The 14,318-nt window shown below is 55.1% G+C and overlaps 1 protein-coding gene across 4 annotated transcripts in view; it reads left to right on the forward strand.

Annotated features, from left to right (window-relative positions):
* Positions 1-14,318, forward strand: part of RNF220 (ring finger protein 220) — a 234,959-nt gene that overhangs the window by 131,071 nt on the left and 89,570 nt on the right. For all 4 annotated transcript variants that reach the window (XM_030032620.2, XM_030032617.2, XM_030032621.2 and 1 more), the window contains one exon: positions 13,443-13,572. In XM_030032620.2, the coding sequence (XP_029888480.1) occupies positions 13,443-13,572 (130 nt within the window). The remainder of the gene's footprint in view (positions 1-13,442; positions 13,573-14,318) is intronic.

Raw genomic sequence — 14,318 nt, forward strand, 5'->3', positions numbered from 1 at the left:
CTGAAGCATCAGGATGTGTCCCCGCCTCGTGCTGAGCATCCCTCTCTGGGGAGGAGAGGCTCTCAGGGCAGATTTCACCTTGTGCGAAGGGGTCAGCGAAAGACTCGTGCGCCACTTAAATCCCACTTAAGCACTCTGCACTGGGGTGAAATTAACTCTCTCTGTAGAATAAGCCATCAAGAAAAACTGATCTAAAAATCTACGCTGGGCCACAGCCGAGCCACACTTCTATTAGCAAGTAAAAAAATATTTCCCGTCCTTAGAGTTAAATGAGCCAATAGTTCAATCACGGAGCGAAAAGCGGCAATAGAGACGGGGATGCTGAGTGCCTCAGGTATTGGCAATCTATGCAAGGAATCACAATAAGCAGGACTCGCCTGTTTTCTCTGTGTTTAGCAGCAGTGTTATTCAACAACCTATTTGCAAATGCCATCTTCCAAAGTCCTTTTTTCCCCCCTCGTTAAAGTTGCAGCGATAATAGGGCGATTACAGTGCAATAAGCTAAACGCAATCCCTTAGTGGCATCACGGCCGTTTTTAGATCTTAAAAAAAAAAAAAAAATCAAAGCTGTTTAAGTTTTCTTATTATGCACATTAAAGGCAGGCAGCAGGGTCTGATCAAAGACAACACCACCCCCGCATTCCCCCCACCCGCCTCCTGTCCCTGCATCTTGTCCCCCCTCTATTCATTAGTGGTCACAGCTGTGCAGTCGGCCAATTACTTGGGAATAATAAGTACATTTTGCAGTAAATTAAATATTAATTAGTCCTTGGCAGGTTGTTTTGGGTTTTTTTTTCTTATTTCCCTTCCTCCACCTGAAAACGGTGGGAGGGATGTGACACTGTCATCGCCTGTGTTGGCATGTGGGTGACAGTGGGGGAGGCTCTCCTCCGGCCCTGTGCTTGGTCTCCTCCATGGTGGCTTGCAGCGAGGTCTTTCCTGCTCTTCCTAGAGGGTTCACTGCTTCTGGGCCAGGATTTGTAAACCCATCCCCAGCTTTGACGTTATCTTCTTCTCCCAACCCAGGCATGTCCCGTCTCTGCCTGGGTTCCCCTTCTGCACACTCTGTTTGGGCACTTAGCTCTCCTGGACAGGGCATCATCCCTGATTGCCTGTGATGTGCCTGTGAGAGTGGTCTGGAGGCAGCAAATAAATCCATGTGGGGTTTGCCTGGTCATGGGAAGGGTCTGCTCCATGGGCTGTGAGGGCAGCTTTGGCTGGTGCAATCCTCTCCCCAGCAGTGCTAGCGGGAGAGATGCCGCCTGGTCCCCTGGACGTGCCTGCGAGGCCTCATCCTGCCCTGCTCCTGCACAGCAGGACCCCAACCCAAACAGTGCGTGTTGTGCCAGGGGATGAGGAAGAGGAGCAGGGATGGGCAGAAGGAGCTGGCTGAAGAGCGACTGTTGTACAGCCCAGCGTCACCCCTGGCCAAAGCAAGTTGTCCCTTTTCTGGTTCGGTGGCAGACCCCAGGCAGGGTGACCCTTTGATCCCCTAGCCAGGGACTCCGGGGACAGAGTGACCTGGTCTGGCTTTGCCTGTTCCTGTGGAAGTCAGACTACCTTGAACAATTGCAGACCCTGGGGAAAAAGCCCTGCAGACTGTGGTCAGGTGAAGCCCAGATCAGATCCCAAGCGTGGATCTGCTGGGAAGAGCAGTTTCTTAAACTGAGCCAGGTGGGCTAGTTTTGATGTTGTCAACATATCAGCATATATTAAGTTTTAAAGGATGAATGCAGTGAAAAGGAAAAGTGGGTGAAAAGAGCAGCTGAGCTCCCTCACAGGAGGGATGAGAGCCTGACATGGAGGGAAGACCTGTCCTTGCTCTGGAGCTCCCCAGGAGCACTGCAGAGGCTGACACAGGAGCCCCTGGGAGCCCTCAGCAGTGAGGACAGGAGGGGAAGATGCTCTGGTCGCTCACCCATTCCCTGCTGGCTAATTCTGGTTGGAGCCGCTGTCCCTGTCACCTGGGCTGTGACTCCCTGAAGTGCAGCATCACCTTTGCTCCCTATGGCCAGGCAAGGAGCCTGGAAACAAGGAGACGGGTCTCGGCATCCCACCCGCCACCCATCCTTCCTCACTGGCACCGATGTCAGTGTGAGCAGAGGAGAGAGCTTTCTGTGCTCTCTGTTCTTACTAACCCCTTACCAAGAGTTTCTGGGGCAGGAATGAGCTATGTTAGCAAAGCAGAAGTAATCTGTGTCTGTCAGCAGATCCCAAGGTAAAAGGCTCCACTTGTCCAGCTCTTGGATTTACACTTTACTAACAGCTCTGCGGGCTGCCTTGAAATGCACCGTACACCAGTTCGCCCCTTGGTGCTCTTGAGTGCAATTAAGTTGTGGCGTTTTTTTAAATGTAGTTTGACAATATGCAGGTTAGGTTTGTATTTTATTTACAGCTTTTACTTGGGGACCAATAAAACCCCAGCTGGCTAATGTGAGATCTAAAACTTGCATCTCACTCTTTGCCTTGGATATCTTTTCTATGGTAAACTATTTATTTGTGTTTCATCTTGTACAAGCTCCTCTTTCCATGCTGAGAAGCTGAGAGCTCCAGGGGCTCTTTGAAGACTATTTGCTATAGGATAGCAACTGGAATTCTCTTTAAACATCCGCGCCTGCTTTGTCCTACAGCTGGCCTCTTGGTGTCAACACGCAGTTTTGTGCGAGTTTCCTGTGCAAAGCTAACATTTGCACACTCCCCTGGCAATTGCACTTCCAGATCCCTCTTGTTCAAGCATATCCCATCATTTATTCTTGCAAGCATGAGCAGCAGTTACTCCACGTGCCAAATTAGAGGCAGCATCAAGGCCTCTTTAAAAAGGAAGATTTAACTGGGTTATGAATGACTGCTGTGCTGCTTGGGTGGGAGGAATGTGCTGCGTGACCTACATGGCCGGTCAAAATGGTCCACGTTTGGATTGCAAGTACGTGGTCCCCCTATCTCTGAACCTTCAGGTTCTCATCACACAATTAAAATGCGACCAACTCTTCATGGAAGGGGTTATTCAACAGCAGGATGAGGCGCATGCTTGCAAAATTCCAGCGCATTTCAATGTCGGGCAGTCCGACATCTCCACCTATGAGCATCCCCGGATGCTGACCCTGGCGTGCCAGCGGAGCACGGGTGAAGGGTGAGGTGGCATCAGGCTAGCGACACAAATCACGCTAAAAATGCCAAATAGCTGCGTTTACATGCATTCGCAACCCGAGGGTCGTGCTCTTGCCGCAAAAAGGAAGATGAACCCTGGTGAGATGGGAGCGATGTTCCCAAGGATGCCTCTGGGAGGGAAAGATCAAGAACCGATGATCATAATGGCCTCGGCTGCTAAAACAGTCAAAATAATAATGGGGTGGGAAGGATGCTGGAGGGGCTAGATGCGGCCGGGGAAGCCACGTGATGAGTGCCCATCATGTGCCGGTGCTTCTGACCAGTGACACCCCGATGTGCCCATTCTCCCTGGGATGGTGCGGGCCTTCAGTGCGCATATCCCAACATGCAGCCCCCTTTTAAATCCCGGCGGAGATTTCTGTTACGTGGGTGGGAATGGCCAGGACAAGCTCTAGGAAGACACAGAAGGGAAAATATTTTCTTTCTCTCCGGCATTATTTTTTCACTCCTTCTGTTTTCCTTTCTGCCCTTCCTTTGCCATCTCAGAGCTCTCTAAATTCACAGGAGCTCTTCCTCAAGGTGAAATGAAGGCTCCGGGCTGCGTTTGGTGGTGCCGGCGGTGGAGGGGGGGGACGAGGGTCAGGGAGGGTTAAGCAGGGAGGGGGCAGTGCAACAAGGCAGCCTGATCTAGTGATTAAACAAAGGGATTCAGCCAACATGTGTAAAATTAAGTGATCAAGAGTTGATTACAGAGTGCATTGATTGTGTACTGATGGATTAAACAGAGTCGTGCTCGGGATGCGATTTTCCGAGCCGGGCACGGAGAGCGCAGGCAATCGACGTGTTGGCCAGAAGGACCCGCTTCTCCCAATCCCTGGCTTTTATACATTCTCCGGATAAATCTGCAGAGAGGCCCGTGGAATTATAATCGATTATCCATTTCTCAAAGTCACTTAAGGGCCCTGAGCTACAAGCTAAAGTGCCGGTGCTGCGAAGAGGCATTGGGTATGCGCCGGCATGTGCAGGTGCTGGCGCGAGGGGAAAATGTGGCAATGACCCTGCGTGCTGCAAGCTGATGAATCTATTTTCTTGTAGGAAATAGTTTTGACAGTTCAATATCTGTGTTTTCGATATGTGCCCCACACACCCCCGAGGGAGGAGAGAAGAGGAGCTGGAAAGTGGGGGGGAGGGAGTGGGTGGGAGGCAGGGAAAGACTCTACCCCATCACCCCTTCGAATTATAGGCGTATCAGTATATCACCAACTTAACAGGCTGCCCTCCAAGTCAAGGGCATGGGAGCAGCGTGGCTGCCTGCAAGCATCTGCTGCAGGGATAGAATGGGGCTGGAGCCCCTCTTGGGGCACCTCTCTGGGCTACGGGGGGACCCACAGCAAGCCCCCGCCCCGCTGGCAGTGGGGTGGTCCCCAGGCTCTTGTTTCACTGCCAATGGTGAAGGCAGAGTCCCATTTCCAGGCTGATCCTGTCTCTCAGGATGCGGCCAGATCCTTCGCCAAGGAGCCAGAGGAGCAGGAGGACGGGGCGCGCAAGAGCTGAGCAGCTGCAGTCTGGTACAGGATCGTCCTGCAGGTTTTGCAGGGAGCTGGGATGTGCAGCGGTGGGATGCAGCCAGGAGGGAAAAGGACCTCCGGCGCTCCCCCAGCCCTTGTGCAGGGCTGTCACTCCCGCTCACAACTGCATCCTGGTTTCTGGTATGGATGAAGCAATCAGAGCATGGCACAGACCCCAAAAGTGTCTAGGACCTCAGACCCCAGCTCTCTTATGGGCTCCCAGCCAGACATGGGGATGTTCCTGTGAAACTCCCACCTTCTCTAGTTCCCACTGCTGTTATTTTTTGGCAGCTAAAGAAGGTATTTTGCTCCAGGTCTTTCCATCCCAAGAGTTGATGCAGAGCATGGATAATCAAGGCACACTTTGGCAATGCAGCTACACAGCTCCTCCTCGCCACCATCTCCCACCAGCCCAGCAGGAACCCCAGCTCAGGAGACTGGTTCAACAAGGGACAAAAAGTGACCCTTGTAACAGCAAACAGGGCTAGAGGCCAGGCCTGCTAGTGAATGTCACCCGGCTGCCAGCCCTGGATGCACAGCCCCGGGCATGCCAGGCCATCAAGGAGGAGGAGGAGGAGGGGTGGTGAGGAGGCAGAGCCATTCCCCGTACTCAGTCCAGCCACGACTGCACACACAGCACAGCCAGCGAGAGAGCCCTGGGGTCTCCTGCCTGGCTGCCTGCCTGCTGGGGAGCGTGCTGGGTCCCAGTGCCTGGTTTTGCAAGCCCCACTGAGGAAGAACTGGCTGTGGGCCACAGATTTTGCAGAATTGTAGGCATGGTCCCTGGGTCCCACTGGCTCTGGGTGGTTTGTCCACAGCCTGGCCAGTCTTGGCTGCATGGCGTAACAAGACCCACAGGATGGAGGGCAGCTCAAGGATGTGGGGGGAAGGAGGTGCATCACGCTCCAGGAGATCCCCCAGGCTGGAGGGACAGAACTGTAGGATTCCCCCAGGAGTGCTTCTGCCGTGCCATGTTTGCTGAAGCCAGGGACTCCACTGATGCTGGGGAGACCCAGCTGCTCCCCAGGACTTGTGTGTTTTGGAGACGAGGCAGTGGGTTGGAGGAGGCTCCATTTTCGCTGCCAGGGCAGAGGATGGGTGGCAGTGGGAAGGTCCAACTCTGTGGTCCTGAGCTTGCCCAGACTCATACCAGCACCCGTCAGAGAAGCTGGAGCAGAGAAGGGATCATCTGTCTCTGTCCCTGATCCCTGCTGTCCCGGTTTGATCCATCTCCAGCCCAGCACGGGTCGTGGCCAGACACCAATGTGCTTCCCTGGGGAAAGCCGGCGTGGGCAGCCTCCCCTGCCAGGAGCCACAAGGAAGGAGGGCAGGGATGGAGGCAGCGCAGCCCCTTGGCTTGCTCTTGGCATTTCTCTATTTTTCTCTTGTGAAGCCTGAGGAGGCATTTCTGCTTTGCTCTGCAGAGCTGCGTTGAGCCCAGGAGCAGTGCCACGGGGAGACGGGACCGCAGCCTGTCCCAGCCCTCCTCTTCCCCTCTCCCTTCCAGGTCCCTGTCACGCTCTCCCTTTCCAGCTCTCCCGGCAGCCCGCGTCCCTCTCATCGAGGATTCATTGTCTTGTCAGCCTCTAGTTAGCCAGCATGCGTGCGAATCATAAATTACCCCACCCGGGCCTCTGCTATGCTTCAGCACAGACAAAAAAATTGCACTCCATCACCGTGTCTCCCGGCTTTTAGTGGTATTGATCAATGCTGCTCCCTTCCCGCCCCCCCCCTTTTCATTTTAACCGAGCCGGTTAAGTGCAGTATCTTATTTTGTGCTGGGACAAATGAAAAGAATATTAGCAAGGGCTGAAATATATCTCTTTTTTATCTCTCTGCTACTTTTTTATTGAATCTTTCTGAGTAGGTGGCTTTCCGCAGGATGACAGCCTCATGACAGGCTCCTCATTAGAGCCGAGACAGTAATTGTGATGCATTTCCCTGCGCAGCCTTTTCACTTCTCCCCCCGCTCCTGCCTTTACTCCTCTCTCCTTTTCCCCTGATTTGTAAAGTGATTGGATGTACAGACTCACTCAGTTTCTTAAATTATTGCCCAGTTCAATCCATCTTCCTCTGCCCCGTGCCGGGCAGCCGTGATCTCCGCAGGTGGAGAGCCAGGGCCGGGATCACGAGTGGTGGGGTCAGATGCTCGGAGGGGCTCCTCACCTCTCCTCACTGCCGGGCCACCACCCGCCGTGAGAAACATGGTGCCAGACGCGACAGGGCGTGCAACAGCCTCTGAAGAGCCCAGGGTGCTGTTTGAACACACATTTTTACTACGCAACTCATGGGATCGCCCCAGCTGATGTTAGCTGCGTGGCAGCAGCACTGCACCAGTTTACACCAGTCCTCTCCAGTATCCAGCTTGCCTGGAGAGGCAGCTACAAGAGCAACTCTTTTCTTTGGAAGGAAATCAGTATTTTAGCAAGCTTTTCTGCCTCAGATCCCTCCATAGTTTTTAGCCTCAGGAGAAGCAGGTATATTTTCTAAGCTGCTTGGGAGCTTGGGCACATTAGCAGGGAGCAGTGCTGGGGATCAGGCCCTTGGCAGGGATGCAGGGGGCTGAGTTCAGCTCTTCACTCTGCCCCAGCTTGCCCATGAGTTTGTAGAGGTCTCTCGGTCCGTCTGTGCCTCTATGTGTTTTATACACCTTAGCTGTCTAAAACTGGCTGTCACCCATCCCTGTGCCTCTCTCTGCTGGATTCAAGGCAGGAGTGGCCCCGTGCCGTGCCCAGCACAATCCGAGTCCAGCTTCTGCTGGTGCCCTGTGGCAGCTTTGTGCTGTGATGCAGGAGTGGAGAAGCAGTGACTCTTCAAAAGTCTTTTCTTACATGAAAAGCCACTTTTCCAGACCTCTGCTCTCTTCCCGCTTGCACACACCTCCAAAACACATGTCCTCCAGGGCAGGGCAGGTCTGCTCAATGCAGGGAGATTCCTCAGTGGTCTGGATGTGCTCGCTGCACTGTGAGGTGTTTGCAGAGTTAAGGCGTGCTGTGGATGTGGTTACAGCCAGATGCTGAACCCAGCCGCAGCACCTGAAGCCGGAGTCACCTCGCTGCCCATTGCTGTCCCTGGCGCCTGGCTCTCCGCCACCCTGTGCAGAGCAAGTGCAAGAGGGGCCAGATCCAGGGCACCCAGACCTGGGCAGCAAGCTGAGGTCTGCATCCCACTTAGCCAAGGTCCGCATCCCACACAGCCGAGGTCCGCATCCCACACAGCCGAGGTCTGCATCCCAGAGCCAGCCAGGAGCCTGAGGAAGGGGAAGGGCCTGCTGGAAGGAGCAGAACGTGCCCTGACCTCAAGCCACCCCCTTGTGCAGGTTTTTGGGGGCCACGTACCTTTTGGCCCCAGTCAAAACCAGCAGGATCCAAGGTGGCACCCAGCAGGTAGGATGCAGCCCCATGGGGATGGCACTGGGAGCACACCAGTAAATATCAGGGAGATGGAAGAGCGATGAGCAACTTTATTCCTGCTCCCTCACTTTATTACCAAATACTTTTTGCCTCTGCTGTTATTCCAGGGTGCTCTGCACTGACACGTGAACCATCTCTGCCTTCCTCGCCCCACCATTGTCATCCTCTCCCTGCTGCGGTGCAGCCCCTTGGCTGCACTTACTGTCAGGGCTCTGCGAGCCTCATCGGCTGCAGTGCGGGCTTGCCGGGAGAAGAGTGAGCGTTTGGCTATTTTCAAGCTAATATGGGGCTTGCTTTGAATTATTGTTTTTTGAGCTGGAAGGAAAGGAGGCTTGTCACACGAGATATCTGCTATCAGTACACAAATAACAGCAAGCCCATCATCGAATGGAAAATAATCGTCGCGGAAACCAAGTTGCGGGGGAGCCGGGAGGGATTATTACAGGCGCTGGCAGTGGTGATGCTGTCAAGGAGCCTGTGTCAGCACTTCCATTACCACCCACCTGGTTTCAGTGCGGCCCCCAAAGCGGCACGCGGGGCTGCGGGGCCCCAGCATGGGGTCATTTCTATTCAGAAGAGTTTCAGATCAACTGGCTTTGATTGGGTTTAAATGATGGAGTGTTTAAGAGGGAGAGAGAGGAAATAGGAGGGCGAGATGGAGGGAGACATCTTGGAGGAGGGGGAGTTTGGTACTCAGACAAGTGGAAAACAGTTTGAGATAGGAGAAATTAGGAGTTGGGAGAGAAGAGCTGGTTCTCCCGGGGGCAAGTTTCAGATGGCCGTGAGGAAGGACAGTGTGGGGAGGAGATGCTCTGGGGTCTGCGCAGCAAAGGGCTCTTAGGAAAGAGCGAACGCATCCCCAGCAGGGAACGTGCCCCCATCAGTGCTCCCTACCCACTGGCACTGCCTGTGCCACCCGCGGTGGCAGTCCTGGGGAGGCACCTGGCTGTGCAATAAGCCATCAGCGAAGCTGAGCAATTGAATTATAAACAATTTATTTCATTCATTTGGCAACTTGCTGAGCTCCTGGGCAGAGCGAGCCCTCACGCCTTGTAAACTTTGCTCAATTGGAGTGACGTGGGAGCATCATGTACTCAGTGCTGCGTAGTGACGAGGGGCTGTGTACATCACATGCTGTAATGGCTGTTGGTGGGCTGGGTCCCTTTTTTTTCTCACTTAAATGCTCTCCAAAACAGCATTTCCCATTCTGCTTGTGAGGGGAAAGCTGTCCCTTCCAAGCGACCCAGTCCTGGCCTGCAAACACCTCGTTAGTGCTGTCAGCCCTCCGTTCCGGGGCACAGACGCAGGGTGGGAGCGGGGATGGCTTCATGCCTTCACACCTATTCAGTGCCACGCTTGTGTCCCTGGTACCTGAGCCCAGCTCCCAGCCTGTCACTTCGCGGTGAATCAGGCCTGACTCAGAGGACTCAGAGGAATTATGTTGGATCCGTATCAGTGTAACTGAGGGCAGGATCTGGCCCTCGATCTCCAGCAGGATCAGGAGGGTTTGGTTCCATCCCTGCCTGGGCTGGGATCCGTTTGCAGATGCCCTCCAATGGAGCCCGTGGACAAATTCCTCCACGCAGGGGTGCGTCTGCGCATCGAGCCCTCTGCTTTCAGAGCAGGAAATATTCGGTTTCAACACTTGGAGTTAAACATTTCCGCGGAGCCCAGGAGACGGGGCAAACAGCGGGAGCACCAAGGCTTTGCCTTTTCATCTCTCTGGCACTGGTGAGCAGGGGATCAGCAGCGGGGGAAGCACGGCAGAGCCGAGGAGGGTAAACACTGGAGCTGAGCCCACCGAGTAACCAGAGAGTGAAGGGGAGAGAGAGGGGCAAAGAAAACAAAAACACAGCTGCCAAAAAACAAAAGCCTGAAAAGAGCCATTCAGGGTCTCCGAGGAGCAGGTTTGGCACACGGCAAGGACAGAAGAGCGGGGAGCACTCGCTGCTGGGGCAGGCACGGGTCCAGCCTGCTCGGGGATATGGACCCTTCATTTTGCCCTGGGCACATCAATGCGCTCTGCTCCCTCGAGTGGGGGATGTCCAGGTGCACACACAGTGCAGCATCCTTTGCTTTTTCATGGGTACCAGGATGTCCCTGCTCCAGAGAGGAGAGGCAACACGTATGCATCTCCCTCCACCTTTGCATCCACAAACAAAACCCGAGGACTCGCAATGCCCATCCTCTCCCTCCCCACAACCCAGCATCCCACGCCACAGAGCTGGGTACCACTGCTCAGCGTAAGACACCACAGCGTGGGCATGTGCCAGGCTCTGGGGCACGCTGTGGATGCAGATGCTGCTGATTTGGGGAGACGCATCCCGCCGGCAGCCTCTGTGGCAGTGCGGGCATGCAGCGGGTTTCGCAGACCTGGGGAGGCTTGCGTAGGTGTCCTGCTGGCATGGGAGATGGTCCCTCCCTTCTGCCTGTCACTCACACTTAGCCCTGCTCCTGCAAAAGCGTGGTTGTCAGCCCCTTGGGCCAGGAGCCGGGGCTCCTTCTGTCTCCTGCTTTGCAATCTGTACGTCAGGGACTTGGCTGCCTGTCCAGGTCCCTGTTCTCGTGCCCCTCTGGAAGCCCTTGCTGCAGTGCAAGCACCAGCCTCCCACACTCACTGGAGCAAGGGGATCTTCGCGGCTGTCGCAGGGATGAGGGGTGACAGCTGTCACGTCCTTCCTTGGCACGAATTCGTCACCGTATTGTTGGTGTAGCTGGTGGGTAAGGCCTCGCTGCTCATTTCTCCTGCTGGCCTGGGCTGGGGTTGGGAGTGGCCATGGAAGGCAGCAAGGCTCCTTCCCATGGCCTGAGATCCCTCCTGGTTGCCCCAGCCGTTGAAATCCAAAAAGTCAGCTCTGCTTAGGAACATGCACCCCATGGAAGAGCCCTGAAGAACAAGCAGGGAGCGAGGACCTGGGCGTGCAGGAAGTTAAAAAAGCCACCAGCCTGGTGCAACAGAGCTGGTCCCCAGGAGGGACCCCAGCTGCACCCCCTGGTCCGAAGCTGCCCATCCCAGCACTGCGGTCCAGGACACTCCATCACCTCCCCTCAGCAAAAAAACATCCCTGGGCTCCCCGGAGAGCAGAGAACCAAGGATGCCTAACCTCCAGTTCACCCTCCGGTGCTGCCGAGAGCATCCCTGCCCCACCAGCCCAAGCTGTGGGTGGCAGGCGAGGGGGGCTCACGGGCCCCACGGCGGTGGCCTGGGCTGGGAGCGGGGGTGCGGCGCAGTAGGGCGGAGGGCAGCCTGTTTACCCGTCCATCTGCACACCCCACAGCGGGGATCCAGCAGGATTTCCCGTCCGCTCAAAGGCTGCCTGTTTATTTTGGGAGGGAGACTCAGACAGCTCCATTGTTTTGCTGTGAAGCTGGGGTTATAAATAGCAGGTGGTCGGGGACGCTCCTGGGCTATTTTGGGCCCCCACTACACAAAAGTGGAAAAGCTCCAAGAGGAAGGTGGAATTACTGAAATGCCGACCTTTCCCGCAAGGGTCAGCAGGAGCTGGTTGTTTGGGTTTGGGTTGGGTTCTGGGCATTATTTAAACACGAGGGAAGGAGGAGCGAGGAAGATATCCCCAGTTGCATGGGCTGCATGCTGTGTCCTCCCTGGCAGAAGGGTGGTAGGGATGAGGAGCCGAGGCACCCGGGATCTGCCGGGACTCTGCCCAGGAGCCGTCAGGAGTGGTTCAAGTCCGGAGGAGAGACCAGCTGGGTTTTCCTCCTGGCTCTGCAAATGGGAGAGTTCCCAGTGGATGGAGAAGCTTGGGAGGTAGGGGATGCCCCATAGCACTGGCCTGCCCCGACTTGCCCCTTGTGCCTCAGTTTCCCCCACCTCCTATAGGGAGGCTGAAGAAAAGGGCAGGTAATGTCCTGGCAATGGCCCCACTCCTGCCAGGCACGTATGCTGTATCCTGCTGGAAGGCAAGGATGAGCCAAGGTGACTCTCAAACTTATTTCAGACCCTTCCTGTCGTTAAATGCCTGCGCCAGGCGGTTATACAGTGAGCAGCAGGGACCCAGTAAAGCCACTCACACCAATGTTTTATACTTTGAGAAGGTCTATTCCTTTAATGGGGATTCATTTAACTGGGCTCTGCCATCGTTAGGAGCCATAAAATGGCACCTTTTGGCTCCTGATTGGAAGGCCACAGTGCACGCAGCCCCCTCGTATCCAGCGCTGGCTGCTTTATTGTGCATTACTGCCTCTCACTCGGATTTAACCAATTTGATCCATGTCTAATACATAAATAAATAATCCAGCAGGAGGGTTCACGTTAGATGACAACAGGCGGCTATAAAGCATGTTTCTCCCCGCCAGAGCCATCTGAGCCAGGCTCCGCACGCCCTCTCATGAGCAGAGCTGCTAATACAGCTGGGAGAGGGGGGCCTGGAGACCTGCGGGCTTCTCTGTTTTATTGAAACTTCATTGTTTGCTTTAGAGTTTTATTTTATGTTAAATAGATGCTGTATATTCCTTATAGAGGGGGCAATAAAGTTTCTGAGCTGGAGGAAATTGGCTTCGGAGCAGGGAGTGAACCAGGGAGATGTGGCTGGGCAGGGGAGCGGCAGGGAGGATTTGGGGCGAGGAGGGTGTGAGGCAGCACCCTGCTTCCAGAGTGGCCTCAGGGGCTCAGCCCAGCTTGGGATCAGGGTCTACAGGCACCCCCAAATCTCGCCCAGGAACGATGCAAGCCCAGGGGGCTCGGACGGCTGCGGGGTCCAGAGCTGCTGGTGGTGCGGGGAGGGCAAGGGGCCCCATCCCAGCCCGGGGACGGGGTAAGCAATCGCTGGTGACCGCTGGGGCGGCCATGCCGAGCATCCAGATCTGCTCCCTGCCATCTGCAGCCCAGCACCGCGGGGTCTCCTCTGCCTCCCAACCGTTGTGTGCCCATGGAGAATCGCTCTACCCTTCGGGGGCTCATCCTGACCTACCTGACTTCAGGAGTGCCGAGGAGGATGCAGATGGCTCTTCTTAATTTACTGTTATTAGTTAATAGGAACACCGGGTAGTGCTGTGTCATCCATCTGCCCCAAGTCGCACCACCTGCACAGCAAACTGGGGAAGCCAGGGTTGCACGGGCTTGCTCCTGAAATGTGGCTGTTGCTGCTCTCCCTGTAAGACTGGAGGGCCCACGGCCAGGGCTGGGATGCTCTCGTGCCACTTGCGGTCCTGCTGCAGAACAGAGTCAGTCCCTGCCCCAGGGAGCATGCGACGGGGAGAGAAATGAGGCTATACTGGCAGAAACCCCCCTGGTTTCAGACCTCAGCTAGGACGGGGACCAGGGCAGAGCGCAGGCGATGCTGATGGCAGCCGATCAGAGCTAAAGCTTTCTTCCTTCTTTTCCTCCCCGCAGGCAAAAAGAAAGCGACTTTGTTTGACAGCCAGGCTCCGATCTGCCCCATCTGCCAGGTCCTCCTTCGCCCCGGGGAGTTGCAGGAGCACATGGAGCAGGAGCTGGAGAAGCTCACCCAGCTGAACATCAGGTAAGCAGCTCCCTGGGGTCCACCAGCACCCCTGGTTAGCCAGCCGGGGCACCCGCAGATGGCAGAGGAGATGGTGGTACCCACAGCTACCAGATATGGGAGATTTAGTGCTAACCAGTGGAGCAGAAACATTTCCCTGGAGTTCATGACAATGGTAAAGCCAGGCAGAAATGCCTCCCAGAGGGCACAGACACCCCTTTCCCCGGGGACTTGTGTTTGGGTGAGCAGCTCTCACATTGCTCACATCCCATGATGGAGCAGGCCTGCAGCAACGGTGCGCGCTGCCCCTCAGCTGCCTTCAGCTCCCTTCTGCTTTCCTCAGCACAGCAAAGTCCCCTATTTAAAAAAATAATAATAATAATTGCATTTTAACTGCTAGCAGTTATTTAGGAAATGGCTGCAGCCAAGGGTTGGCAGATCCCTGCCCCTGCCTTAATAAAACTCAGCAGCCTTGGAAAAGAGCGTGTTTATTTCAATTATTAATGAATTCCCCGGTCATTAAAAGGTGAGGAAAGGAATCAAACTGCCAACTAGAAGCAAAGTTACGTCACCAGGTGGTAGGAGAGGAGGGAGTGTGCGTGTGTCAGTGTGTGTGTGTGTGCCAGGGCAAGGGGCTGCGCGTGGCTGTGCATAGTGTGGAGGATGCAGAATCCATCCCTGCCCAGCTTGGATCTTCTTTGCAACTGAGCGATAGCCATTGCAGATGAAAGGAGAAGGAGGGAGCTTTAGCTAGAGAAAGAGAGACC

The sequence above is a fragment of the Aquila chrysaetos genome, chromosome 12, assembly GCF_900496995.4.
Source record: "Aquila chrysaetos chrysaetos chromosome 12, bAquChr1.4, whole genome shotgun sequence".
In the NCBI taxonomy this organism is placed as follows: domain Eukaryota; kingdom Metazoa; phylum Chordata; class Aves; order Accipitriformes; family Accipitridae; genus Aquila; species Aquila chrysaetos.